The 14,674-nt window shown below is 43.0% G+C and overlaps 2 protein-coding genes across 2 annotated transcripts in view; both read right to left on the minus strand.

Moving 5' to 3' along the window:
• Positions 1-14,674, minus strand: part of LOC116891772 (ubiquitin-conjugating enzyme E2 R2) — a 618,378-nt gene that overhangs the window by 534,756 nt on the left and 68,948 nt on the right. The gene's annotated exons all lie outside the window — the stretch shown is intronic.
• Ssu72 (SSU72 homolog, RNA polymerase II CTD phosphatase) overlaps positions 1-14,674 on the minus strand; it is a 29,778-nt gene that overhangs the window by 11,817 nt on the left and 3,287 nt on the right. Inside the window, exon 2 of the mRNA XM_032893056.1 lies at positions 3,810-3,953. Within this exon, the coding sequence (XP_032748947.1) occupies positions 3,810-3,953 (144 nt within the window). The remainder of the gene's footprint in view (positions 1-3,809; positions 3,954-14,674) is intronic.

The raw sequence follows: 14,674 nt of genomic DNA on the forward strand, positions 1-14,674 counted from the left end.
ACTTGCAGGGACACTTAGTACTGATTAAGGAACACTCTCAGGGTTATTTCCAAAGCACGATATCCTTCCCCAATTCCCTGCAGTGGTCTGCCCTGGAACAAATGGGTGTCCATGTAGTGATCTTCCCTACCTCTATCCCCAACCCCTTCATATAATTAATTCCAATAATGCCCTTATCTCACGTGGCTTGGTGCCAATGTCTAGTAAATTCCGTGGAAGAGACCTTCTTTTGGACAAGGCTAATATTGAAAACACAGAAAAGCACTAAGTACATTGTTATGCTTAAGTAATAAGCGTCCTGAGAGCCAACCAAGAAGTGACCTGCCTAGAGGGATCTCAAGAGGCAAGTCAAAGAGGATTTATCACCAAGCTACTAACGTGGCCACAAGTTCCCCTTCCTGCCACCCCTGTCCCCAACACATTAAGGGCCCACACAGATAGTTTCTTTCTGTATATTCTGCACGTATTAAGAGGGAGCCACTGACCCTTAAACCATCACCCTGTAAAAAATAGACCACTCCTAGATGCTGGCCTCCACTCCTAGATGCTGGCCTCCACTCCTAGATGCTGGCCTCCACTCCTAGATGCTGGCCTCCACTCCTAGATGCTGGCCTCCACTCCTAGATGCTGGCCTCCACTCCTAGATGCTGGCCTCCACTCCTAGATGCTGGCCTCCACTCCTAGATGCTGGCCTCCACTCCTAGATGCTGGCCTCCACTCCTAGATGCTGGCCTCCACTCCTAGATGCTGGCCTCCACTCCTAGAGCTACCTAAATAGCTGAAGCCTAAGCCTGGTGCTTATAAAACACCACCCCGTGCAGGAACAGGGAAGTCTGTAGGTTTCAATACTGAAATTTAATCTGTAATAAAGGGAGATGAATATGTGCATTACTGCATGTTTATTCTGTCACAAAATACAAGAGTATCAAGAATATATAGTACTGACCAAAGAAATTTCAAGGGCAGATATAGGCATGGTAATGTATGCCTTCAATCCTAACAGAGGCTAGCCTGTCCTACATAGCAAGCAGCAAGCTCTAGGACAGGCAGAGCTACGTAAGAGATCCTATACTGAACACAACCAAAAAAAGTTTTCAAGGCCAGTCTGGTCTACAGAGTGAGTCCCAGGACAGCAGTGTTCTTGCAGAAACCCTGTCTTGAAAAAAATCTTTAAAAAAAAACAAAACAACAACAACAACAACAACAACAAAAGAAAACCCAAAAACTCAACTTCTTCCTAGAGCCAAGGAAAACACCAAGCCCCCAAAATCAGAGTATCTTCAATTTTATGGTAGTACGTCCTTGTGACTCTAAGGGAAAGGAGTATACCACATTTACCAAAGAGGCTCCAGGAAGAAGTTGTTCTGAGATATGCGCCCCTCCCGCCACACACACTTAAGAGATCTTTGGGAAAGGATGTGAGTATAAAACCCTGCTCCACCCAACACTTGGAGGAACACTTAACCCCCCAAATTTAGGCTCCTGGCCTTCTGGGTAGGGTGAAGTGTCTGAAGTACTCTCATTATCACAGGGTGGGCTCCCAGGGTGACTGTGGTACAGGCCATAAGCACCCTACAAGGCCAAACACTCCCAATTGTACCCAAAAAAGCAAGTGTGCGACTAACAGGAAATATCTGTGTTTCTGAGCCAATGTCCCCACTGCAGGCTGCAGCTGAGGGAGGACTGGGACATAGGTGGGCATGGTGAAGATGTAGGATTTACATTTTGTCAGAAGGCACTGGGGACCCTTCAAGCTACCTAATTCCTGTTTGCACCTATATAAACATTTTTATTATATTCTTCTTTCTTCTTGAGGAAATCTCAAGATTGTTCTATTATAGTTTCCTAAGTGCAACCTGTGTCATAATACCCAGATCATGCTTTTTTCTTTGAGGTCAAGCCTCCCAGGTACCCAGGTTAGCCATGAACTCTGAGATCAAGTGATCCTCTTGTTTCAGCTTCTAGAGTAGCCAGGACTCTGCACTAGCTTAAAGTTTAGTTTATATTAAAAGGAATAAGAATATATAAATATTATAAAATAAAAAAAAGAACATATAAATATTAAAAGAAAAAACCTGCAAGAGTGGCAATATGGAGACAATGCTGTCTGTAATCTCAGATTCTTGGGAAGCCGTAGCAAGAGGGCAACATGTTTATGGTTTACCCGGCTAGAGTTTGTTCAAGGCCAGCTTGGGGAATTTAGAGAAACGGTGCCTGGAAATATAAGAAGTGAAAAGATGGGTGAGGAAGAGAACAAGAAACAGAAAGGATGCAGGGGCTGGTACCTTTACCCCCAGCACCGGGAGGTGGAGACAGAGACAGGTGGATCTCTAAGTTGGAGGCCAGCTTTGTCTATACAGATTGTTACAAGCTAGCCAGGGATACATAGTGGGAACATGTCTCTAAAAAAGGAAAGTTTGTATCCAGGGATGACTCAGTGGAGGAGTGCTAGGCTAGACTAGCATATAAGAGACCAGAGGTCTGACCTCTAAAACTACAATGGGAAAAAAAGTTGTTTGATGTACACATTTGATCTCTATTCTGAGCACTAAACTATCTCTAGAATATAACTAAAGTATATCTGTAAGTTTGTATTTAGAGGTGCTCAGGATCAAGCGTGGGCTTCATGCACAGGCTAAGCTTATGAACATGGGACATTTCAGGTGAGTATGGAGATTATCATACAATGCCCTGCTCAAGAACTTGAAGCACTGAATAACTTAACTATTACACAATATGTGGTATGGAAAACTGATTTTAAAATATCCTTTTTTCTCCCCATGAGTGTCCAGTACAAAATTCAGACTGTTTTACTTCTTAAAGTTCTTTCAGAATACTATGGGTTTTCCATGCTTCTGTTTGGTAAACACAGCAACTTTTTGTGATAGGGTCTTGTTCTATAACCCAAGCTAGCCTCAAACTATGTAGCCTAGGCTGGCATCAAACTTGCAGCAATCTCTCTGCCTCAGCCCCCCAAAGGCTGACATTAAGGCATGAGCCACTGACCCAGCTAATATATTTCCAGCAGCCACATAAATGTACAGCAGCCTCTCCACTGGCTTGGTGTACACCCACCTCTGTAGAGGAAGTGGCAGGGTGGCCTACAGCGTGAAGCTCCAGCACTCTGTAGTTTCTATGTCCCCATCTATGTGCTACTGTTTAGCCACACGGCAGGGCCTTCTGAGTATCACATCAAATAGGCTTTAGAGTTGTGTCTGCCTCTAGAGCAGTGGTTCTCGACCTCCCTGACGCTGCCGCCCTTTAATATAGTTCCTCACACTGTGGTGACTCCCAACCAAAATGTTTGATCCCCCACAAGGAGTCCTAAAAACAGGTTGAAACCACTGCTCTAGACTCTCCAGGGGCAGAAGGAAAGAAACTGAATTCTCCATTGAGCTAGTGTCCCATGTCTTTAATCCCAGCACACAGGAGGCAGAGACAGGGGGATCTCTGTGAGTTCAAGATCCGCCTGGTCTACATAGTGACTCTCAGGCTAGCCAGGGTTACATAGTGAGATTCTATCTCAAATTTACCAAAAACAAACAAACAAAAAAAAAAAAAAAAAAAAAAGAAAAGAAAAGAAAAAGAAAGAAAAAAAGATAAGAAGAAAGAATAAAAAAAGGAAACTGACTTCTGATAAATAAAAAAGGACAGATGTAGGCACCATGGGCCTATGTGCCAGAACACATTTGCTGGTCCTGTTTCACCTAAAACACACCCTACGGGGTGGGGGATCAGAGTGACTACCAGTCACAAATCACACCCACCAGATGACCACTCTGGTTCTCTAAGGGTCAGCCATGGGATACAGTTCTTTGTCTTTCCTGAGGAGATCATTGTACATCTGGTCATATGTGGTTTTGAAGTCATAAACATTGGGCTTGTCAGGTGCTGGTCCTGGGAGCTTCACATGAGTTCCTGTTCCAAAGGAGCGAACACTGAAACCACGTTTGCTGGAAGACACAAAAAAGAAAAGACCGTCACAGTCAGATTAAGCACAGTGCTCATCCAAAGGACATAAAACAAAATGAACAGCCTACTTTTCTGCTAATACTTTATTAATTGATTAATTAACTAATTTATTTATGTCTCGACATCCATCATGTGGTTCTAGAGAAAGAACCCAGTAACAAGTGCCTTTGTCAGCTCAGCCATCTCACCAACCCCATTTTAGGTGGGCAAAATGGCTTAGTGGGTAAATGTGTTTGCTGTGTAACCCTGATGACAAATTCAATTAACATTGTAAGTTGTCCTCTGGCTTCCAAATGTACAATGTCCCCACGTTCACTGTGCATGCTTCCATACATACCATACACACAAAATAAAGTTTAAAGACATTAAAAAAATAAAAACAACAAAAAGTGAACTTTAGTACTAAGAACATGCTTTAAGTTTTTGCTTCTTAGTGTACATGTAGGTTTTCATGGCTGTGTGCATGTAAAAGCCACAGCATTGTCCTCTACCTTTTTTTGGAGAAGAGGGTCTCTCACTGAACCTCAAGTTCAATTCCTCTAGAATGGCTGGCCAATGAGCTGCAGGGATCCACCTGTCCTCTCAACCAACCCACCTGTCCCTAGTGCTAGGGACACACACACCTCACTTTTATGTGGATGCTGGAAATCTGAACTTTTAGGTCCCCGTGTTTACAGAGCACAAGCATGCACTTGAAAAATGAGATACCTCCCAACCTGTGAATCATTTTTATTGTTTGAGGCTTGGTCTTTCCGAGTCGATCAGGCTGCCCTTGAATAAGAGATCTGCCTGCTTTTGCCTCCAGTGTATTGAGATTAGTCCTGTGCCATCACACCTAACCTACATTTTAAAAATTTTAACCAAATGCTAAAACATTTTTTTAAAAAAAATTTTCTAACAAGTTACATAAATTAAATCAGAAGAGAATTGGAATTACAAAGCTAAATGTAGGAAACTCTAGCTGTTCAATGCTGTAACTCTAAACACAAAATGCTGAATGACTGAAATTTGGAACACTGTAGTCACTTGACCAACTAACTCCCTAGCAACAAAGACTTAAGTACACAAGAGGGGTCCTGCAGGGACACAACAGCTATAGTGACTTCCATGGAACCCAGCAGATTGCAGATTTTGAAAAACCAGAGAAAATGCATAAGAACTATAGGCCAACCTAATTAGACCCTGCAAGCTACATCTGCATCAAGAGAAAAGCACCTCAAAACATAGACATGTCTGTGTTTAATCAGGGACCTACTATTATCTTGTATAACCACAATTTTAAGTTTGTCACAATAGGTTTACATGCATAAGAAGTTAATTTGGAATAAAACTTGGTTTTATTTTGACGTGGTTGGGGTTTTTTGAGACAGATCTCACCATGTAGTTCTGGCTATACTGGAACTCATTATGTAGACCAGGCTGGCCTCTAACTCAGAGACCCACCTACCTCTGCCTCCTAACTGCTGGGATTAAAGGCGCACACCACAAAGGCCAACTGACTTGGGTTCTTTTAAACTTAACAAAAATGGAATCCTTAAAAATACAAAAAATTGGCCGCAGACTGGATGACGTGGAAGACACTGAAGGGGCAGTGCTTTCAGGTGGAAGCGAGGTAACCCTGGCTGCTAAAGCAGGATAAGGCAGAGTAGCCATGGGGGTGCACCTGACCCGGCACTCGGTGGAGTCTGAGTCGAAGAGTCCCACTGGACTATGGCTTTCTGGAGCGCAAGGACAAGAGATGGTGGCCACAACAGAAGATGAGCGATGCCCAGCTGACACTGCATCAATGTCACTGCTGTGCCCACCACCTCATCCGCTGCTGAAGTGCAAGTGCAACAGCTTTCCCAACTTCGTGGCCTGCAAGCACGAGCAGCTGACTGGGACTACGGTGAGCACCTGGACTACGTGAAGTGAAAGAAGGAGTTTGAACGTGAGTGGTGACTGGTCTGAAGGAAGAAGTGGAGGAAAATGAAGGAGGCACGGGTAGCCCAAGGGCAGGGGATGGAGAGGTGGGCCCTGAGGTGGCCCTGTGGGGATTACCCACCAGCCTGTGGACCTATTAGTGAAATAAAAGCTTTAGGTCAACTGCCTAAAAATGAATGAATGAATTTTTTTTTTTCTTTTTTCCGGGGCTGGGGACTGAACCCAGGACCATGCGCTCCCTAGGCAAGCGCTCTACCACTGAGCCAAATCCCCAACCCCATGAATGAATATTTTTAAAAATGGGGAGGCTGGGGGTTGGGGATTTGGCTCAGTAGTAGAGCGCTTGCCTAGCAAACGCAAGGCCCTGGGTTCGGTCCCCAGCTCCGAAAAAAAGAAAAGGGGAGGCTGGAGAGATGGTTCGGTGACTAAGAGCACTGGCTCCTTTTCCAGAGGTCCTGAGTTCTATTCCCACATGGTGGCTTACAACCATCTGTAATGGGATCTGATGCCCTCTTCTTGTGTGCAGCCATACACACAGATAGAACACTCATATACATAAAACAACTAAATCTTTAAAAATTTTTCTTTAGATTTATTTTTATGTGTGTGGGTGTTTTGCCTGCGTGTATGTCTATGTACCACCTGTGGGCTTGGTGACCTAAGAGGTCAGAATAGATCACTGGATCCCCCAGAACTAGAGTTGTAGATGATTGTACACCATCACATTGCTGCTGGAAACTGAGCTCTGAACTGAGGTCCTCTATAAAATCAGCAAATGCTCCTAACCACTGACACCAGCTCCCAAAATGCAACTCAGAGCTGCCCTCCCACCCCCTCGCTTTTTGGCTTTCTGAAACAGGATCTCATTATGGAACCTTGAAACTCTTATAGACCAGGCTGGCCTTGAACTCACAGAAATCTAACAACCTCTGATTCCTTAATGCTGAGATTAAAGGCTAGTATCACTGTGTATGACTTCAAAAAAGCATCACCGTGGTAAAGCCTTTCTGTACTTTTGCTGTTGTTCTGAGACGTGGTCTCAGTATGTAGCCCAAGCTGACCTGGAGTTCACTATATACATCTGGCTAGCCTTCAAGTCATGCCACTATACATACTTCTGTTTTATTGTTGTTCGTTTAATTGTAACTCAGTACATTCGGAAATCTCTGAAGCGTCTGACTGTCACAACTGGGTAAACACGCTGCTCAGGACACGCTGCTCAGCATCCTGACGTGTGCAGGATAACTGCTAATGTAGACTCGCCCAGCCCCAAATGCTAAAGAGCTCCACAAAAGAAGCAGGACTTACAACCCCAAGAAGGGACAATAGCATTAGGAAAGAAATGACCTGCACATCTAATAATATTTTATTTCATGTGTAAGAGAAAAACAAAACGTGCAGGTACTACTTTTCAACTATTCCATTTAAAAGAGCTCAAAGTGAAAAAGTGAGTGAAGACCTATTCCACCACCATCTGACGTTAAGGCCAGAGGACCATAAATCTGAGTCTGTACTGGACTAGAATAGATATTGAAACTCCAAAAAGTGATGATGGAAATATGTATGATAATAAAGAAGAGTAAGGAAAACTGAAAGCTCATAGGTCTGTTTCTGAGTCATTTCTGAGTCTGTTACAGAATCAGGAACAAATAGGGAAGGATCAATCAGATTAGTTCACTGCTATATCCTGAGGATGTCACATGGTAGCATGCTACAGGTTTAAAGTAAATGACTGGTGGACTGTGAACGGACAGCAGCACAACGACATGACTGCAGCTAGACAAAAGGCTGCTCAGCCATCAGCTACAGTGTAGCGTCCACACCTAAGTGAGTATAACCACCTATACATGCAACCCAGAACCTCACTTCCAGAAACTCATTCAGACACACAAAAAGGGGAGGGGGCACACAAAAGACGTTCAAAGTGTTGCCTGTGATCACGAAAGCCAACAAACCACTTGGTTTAAGTCTAGGCAAAATCAATTGACGGTCTGTATCATCATCTCCACGAATAGCAGCATAAAGGTCTGGCTAAAGAGAGCTGGTAGCAGGCAGCACAGTCCTATATCAGTACACACATCACTTACAAAGAGTTCACAGAGGCAGACATATAGAAAATAATTCTAGCTAGGCACTGTGGTAAACACCTTTAATCCCAGCCCTTGGGAGGCAGAGACAGGCAGATAGATCCCTGAGTTTGTGGTCAGCCTGTTCAAACAGAGCTAGTTCCAGGACAGAGAAAACTTGTCGCAAAAAAAAAAAAAAAAGTATATATAAAAAAAGGGGTTGGGGATTTAGCTCAATGGTAGAGTGCTTGCCTAGGAAGCGCAAGGCCCTGAGTTCGGTCCCCAGCTCCGAAAAAAAGAACCAAAAAAAAAAAGTATATATGGGGTTGGGGATTTAGCTCAGTGGTAGAGCAAGCGCAAGGCCCTGGGTTCGGTCCCCAGCTCTGAAAAAAAAGTATATATATTTTTTCATAAATTTATAAATTATATATATGGTTATATTTTTGGTTATTCTTAAAAAAACAAATTATATATATATGTTTTCTGTCCTGGAGCTAGCTCTGTAGGATACTTCAGCTGAGGCCACTGAGGTTAATAAAAAGCTGAGTTAGTTCCCATGTTTCTAGAATGTGCGAGCTGTACAACCAGGCCCCCAGAATATGACACAAGGGACACAACCTAAAGCAGAGAACCATCATTCAACCCTAAGTCTACATGCACCGAGCTGTGAAACCTGAAACAAACTTCCAACAAAGAGTGAGTTTTCGGGAAAGCAAAAAAGCCAGCTGTTGTTTATAACTACAAAGGCGACATAAGGGAACTCAGGACATGTGACAGGAAACCTAAACACAATGCCTTCCTGAGAGGGCCAAAGCAGAGGTTCCCCGAATCTAAATTTGAAACAATCTGCTTACCAACTTGGATAATATACAATAAAAGAATTATTTTTTAGAGAAATTCGAACAAGAATGAGGTGTGGTTAGAGCATCTGCTTGTCTCCTCTGTTGATGCTGCAACCCTAAGTTTTATGCTTCACATGCCCAAATCATGGGGCTTCAGTACCTCCATGAGCCTGCCTTCCATGAGTGCTGGGATTAAGGATCACAAGACAAAGACTTGCTCTGCAAGCCAATGAGGGTTAAAGCAGAACAAGTATAGGGGCTGAAGAGATGGCTTTGCAGTGAAGAATATTTGTTCTTAAAGAGAACCCAGGTTCATTCCTAGCATTCATGTGGTGGCTCATAGCTACTGACAACTGCAGTTTAAGGGGATCTGATGCCTTCCCCTCTTCTTTTTTCTTTTTAAAATTAGATTTATTTTATGCAGATAAGTGTTTTGTGTGTGTGTATGTATGTATGTCTGTATGAATGATGGATGTATGTTCACATGCAACCTGGAACTAGAATTACGAGTGGCTGTGAACAGCTACATGGATGCTGAGAGTCAAACCTGGGTCTTCTATAGTAGTAAGTGCTCTTACGACTAAGCTCTCACTCAAGCACCCCTATGCCTTTTTCTGCCCTCCATGAGCACTATGCACACATAAGGTACACATGTATACATGAAAGTAAAAACACAACACACAAGAAAATACAAATAATAGAAAATTTAAGTTAGAACATGCAATGAATGACAAATAAGATTTATATTACAAAACAAAACAACACAAACTCAAGCAGACAAGGTGGTGCATGCCTCTGACCCCAGCACTCCAGAGGCAGGCAGAGTTTGAAGCCAGCCTGATCTACAGAGCACATCCCAGGACAGCCAGGACTACATAGAGAAACCCTGTCTCAAAAAACAAAACAAAACAAAAAACTCAAAATGTATGTACGCATACACACACACCCATACACACACATATAAAAACACACAAATTTGTAAAAGGATGGTCACACTGTGAGAATGACTGGTAGCGATGCCCTGGCAGTAGGGAAGATCATCTCTGAAAAGAGCAAGCCCTAAAAGGTCACATGTTACGTAAACTGCACAGCAAAGCACTGTGACAGGAGCTGAGAATTACACAGACTTAAGAGTATCTGCAAAGAGTCCTGTGCCTCAAGTGACGAGAAGCCACTGTGTCATTAGCTAAATAAGGGTCTTCAGGAGTAGTTTTGCTCTGAATCCTGGCACGTTCTCCCCAGGCATGAGTGACATGAAAGATCTCAAGTTTTACAACCAAAGCTACTTGTGACCGAGTATGAATAAACTGGGTATTCAAAAGGTCGCCTTAATTGAGACAAACCAAGAAAGGCTGAGACCACTTTTCCTAAAAGGTCCCTCCCTTCATTGCCTGAGATCTGCACTAAAGGGATTACCAGAATATTTTAACAATGGAAAAAGCACAAAGCTGGATACATAAGGCTCATCCCTTTTTGGTTATTTTCCTGAAGTGCTTTAAGTGAGGTGTAGAGCTACACCCTTTGGCAGAAGCCTGACGTCTCTGCTACTCAGCAGGCTAAAAGGCAGGAGAATCAGCTTGAGCTCAGGATCAAGACTAGCCTAGGAAGCTAACAAAACAAGTAAGGTAGGAGACAGAGGCACTTCAAATGCACATAACACTCTCATTACACAGACCAAGCAGGTCTCTAAGAGCACTGGAGAGGGCATGACAGACACGGCCACAACCCCCAGAAGGTTGTAGGAGTTTTCCACAGGGAATATTCTCCATTTTAATCTGTCTACATTCTTACAAGTACATCATCCTCCAAACAACATGACCTAGTCTTGATATGGCTGCAAGCCCCAGAGCTGCCTGCATGGTCAGCCATCACATTAGGAGGTGCTTCCCCTCCCCCCACTTTCTGAACTATTACTTTTTTTTTTTTTTTTTTTTTTTTTTCTTTTTTTTTTTTTTCGGAGCTGGGGACCGAACCCAGGGCCTTGCACTTGCCTGGCAAGCGCCCTACCACTGAGCCAAATCCCAACCCCTGAACTATTACTTTTAAGCATACTAATTAAAAATAAATTGCAATGCAGTTTGTTTCCCCTCAAAACGCTGTTCCCAGGTGGCAAAAAGGCTAATTAGCAACAGAAGCTCTGCTTTCTCTGAAGCTTCTGAAACTGGCATAACAGCCCATCTTGTATGGTGACAATCTGCTTCTTACATAAAGGCAGTGAATGCTATAAAAATACTCCCGACAACCAACAGCTTTACCCGAAGGGCAACTATTCTGTCTAAAAATAAATATCTTTCACACCTATCAAAAATCTATTAGTGAATTCATTGTAGAAAATGCTACATTAAGGAAAACAAAATTGTTTCACTGTTGTACCAAAGATGGAAAGTAAAATGGTTAAAATGTATGCCAAAGGAAATGTCCAAATTGCAAGCACAGGTTCTGGTATTCCCCTCCCCCCACTCCCTTAATGTTCTGCAGTGATAAATGGGATTTTAAATTATGATTTCAGCAGAGCACTCAAAATTCTGAATCCACTGCTTCTAAAAGCAAGTCTATCTCAAAACAGGAAGTACTGAGGCTGGACAGATTGCTCAGTGATTAAGAATACTGTCTGCTCTTCCGGAGGTCCTGAGTTCAATCCCCAGCAATCACATGGTGGTTCACAGACATCTGTAATAGAATCCGAAGCCCTCTTCTGGAACACAGGTGTAAGGTGTATATGCAGAGAGTGTACTCATACACATAAAAAAAATAAATCTAAAAACAAAACAGGAAGTACTACAATCCTGTCATCTTTACTAAAGACTAGCCAGGGCCTATCATCCTGACTTCTATGTTGTTGACATATCAATCTTCCAATGCTTTCAAGGCTGATGAGATGTTATGGTACGGTCATGAATGTTCACCAAAAAGGTCCATGGAGCCTGGTGTGATGGCATTCCTTTGATCCCAGCAGATGTAGGTGGATTTCTGAATTCAAGGTAAGCCCCAGCAAGTTGCAGAACAGCCAGCCTACACAGAGAAACCCTGTCTTGAAACACCAAAAAGAATTCCAACCGAATCAGTGGGTTAATATGAGAGATTCATAATTTGATAACATGAGAAAAACAAGAGACAGGGCCTAGCTATGATAACTTATCCTATCCTCACCATGAATGAATGGGTAGACAGCTCTGCTCCATCAGGTCCTCTCCGCAATGCCCTTCTTCCATTGACTGACACGTTTAGCCCAAATCTTTTCTCTCTTAAGATATTTTTCTTAGTAACTTGTCACAGAATAAAGAAAGTAAAACTCTTTGGAAATAAATCTCTTGACAAAAGTTATGCCATCACTAGAATAATTTTAAAGTATAGGCTCCACCAATTTTCTTACCTACAAAGAAAGGTTGAAGCTGGGCGGAGATGGTGCACTCCTTTAATTCCAGCACCCAGGAGGCAGAGGCAGGCAAATCTCTGTTCATTTGAAGCTAGCCTGGTCTACAAAGCTAGTTCCAGGGAAAGTCTACACACACACACACACACACACACACACACACACACACACACACACACACACACACACACACACACAAATCCTGTCTCAACAAAAACTGGAAAAAGGTTGAGAAGATAATTTTAAATATGGACAGTAACTTTTTTGGTTCTGTGTTCACAAGTAGCCCTGGGTGGCCTAGAAGTAGCTATGTAGATCAAGATGACCTCAAACTTCCAAAAATGTACCTACCTGTGTCTAGTGCTAGTATTAAAGTCATGTGCCACTGTGCCAGGTATATAACGTTGTAAATACACTTATTACACTTACTACTTACTTAGCATCTGTGTGTGTCTGTGCAGGTCAGAGGACAACTTGTAGGAGTTGGTCCTCCCATTCCACCATGTAGGTCCAAGGAATCAAACTCAGGCTGTCAGGCTGGCAGCTAAGCAGCTTACCTCCTGAGCCATCTGGCCTGCTTGGGCAGTAACTTTTAGTCGTTAAAGCTGTTACTATAATTGATATACCAAGATTTGTCTCATATTCAAAGCTAAACAGAAGTCCATTTTCTTTAGCCATTCCTTAGTCTTAATTCTACTTTCTGTAGGAACAAAACAAAAACCTAGCCTATGGTCCCTTAAACCTGTGAAGGTACCACACACTCACAGAGACTGTGAAGACCTGGAGCCTTTTCTTCTTCACCCCCCCCCCAATCCCCCTAAGGCCCAGATGGTACTCAAGCCCCAAACCACCTGTCCCGTCCCACCCACACATTGTAAGTATCATCACATCCAGCTGCTATAAGGTAGGCTCTTACCACAGGACTCTAAGCTGCTTTGAAACTTGAGATCCTTATGCTTTAGTCTCTGCAGCACTGGACTAATGGGTATTTTGGCTCCAAGTCTTTACATTCCTAAACAATTTCCAGTTCACTTTCTTCTTTTTTCTTTTTTTTTTTGGAGCTGGGGACCGAACCTAGGGGCCTTGCGCTATAGGCAAGTGCTCTACCACTGAGCTAAATCCCCCAACCCTCCAGTTCACTTTCTTATAGTATACCTATAACCAAAAACCACACGGCAGAGGCAAGCTTACTCCACCTCCATGTAAATGACTATGGATAATATAGCCGAAAAACAGAGCAATTCATGGCACCTCAAAGTGGCCTATGTTCAAACCCCATGTCAGTTACTAGTTACTGGATGGTATAACTCTGGGGATCCCTAAGACTCGTTTGCAGTCTCTGTTTCAGTGTGGCCCAGGATATGTGGTCACTACTACACTGGCGTTCTAGAGATTCCCATAATCAAGGACTTATAGGGCAAGAGTCAACTCTTTTCCTTCTAATTCCTAGGATTCTTCTTAGGCTATTTTCTCCCATGGGTACTACATGTATATAGTGCAGACACACACACACAGAAACAACATTGACACATGCAAACTTAAAAAAACAAAGCAAAACAAAAAGCCAGTTTACTGGTGGTGTACGCCTCAGCACTCAGGAGGCAGAGGCAGGCAGAACTCTGAGTTTGAGGCCAGCCTGGTCCAGAGCAAGTTCCAGGACAGCCAGGATTACAGAGAAACACTATCTTGGAAAAGAAAAACTATCTTTAAAGAAACTAAACCAACAAATAACTGGCCATGGTGGTGTCTGGCTAATCTTAGCATGGGAGACGTGGAAACATCAGTAACTTGGAGTGTGCTATCAGTCAGTATGACTTTGTCTCAAAATATATGATGAAGAGCAACAGATGGTTAACTGACATCAACCTCTGGCCTCCATACTCCATTATAGGTACACACACAGGCAAAATGAACGTAATGGCTTTAAGAAAGTACCTCTGTGGAGGCACTCACCAGACCATCTCTCCTAAGCTTGTTTCTCCTACTCTGGGACTTACACATACTCAGCCAGGTCTCACACTGTCTGGCTATGACAAGTCTACCTCTGTCTCTCACTTTTAGATGGGGTCCATGTAGCCCAGGCTAGCCTGAACTCTCATCTCTCTATGTAATAACTAAAACAAACTTCTAAGTTTATTGCTTCTACCTCCTAAGTAGTGGGATTACAGACGTGTTATATCACATCATTTCTAATGAGATGCCGATAATCAAATCCAGGGCTTTGTGCAAAACAGGCAAGCATGCTGCTGAGCTACGCCTTCCCCATCCTCCTCTTCCTCCTCCTCTGTGTTTGAAGAACTAGGACTGAACCAATAACCTTGGGTGTACTAGGCTAATATTCTACCTTGGAGCTACATTCCCAGGAAACTTTGGGTTTTTCATAATTAAAAATGCAGCTTCCATGGTCCAGGCATGGTGGCATGCATACCTTTAATCTCAACATATATTTAAAAAGAGAAAGGGGCTGGAGAAATGGATCAATGGTTAAGAACAGTGGT

Source organism: Rattus rattus, chromosome 1 (assembly GCF_011064425.1).
Source record: "Rattus rattus isolate New Zealand chromosome 1, Rrattus_CSIRO_v1, whole genome shotgun sequence".
NCBI classification, from domain to species: domain Eukaryota; kingdom Metazoa; phylum Chordata; class Mammalia; order Rodentia; family Muridae; genus Rattus; species Rattus rattus.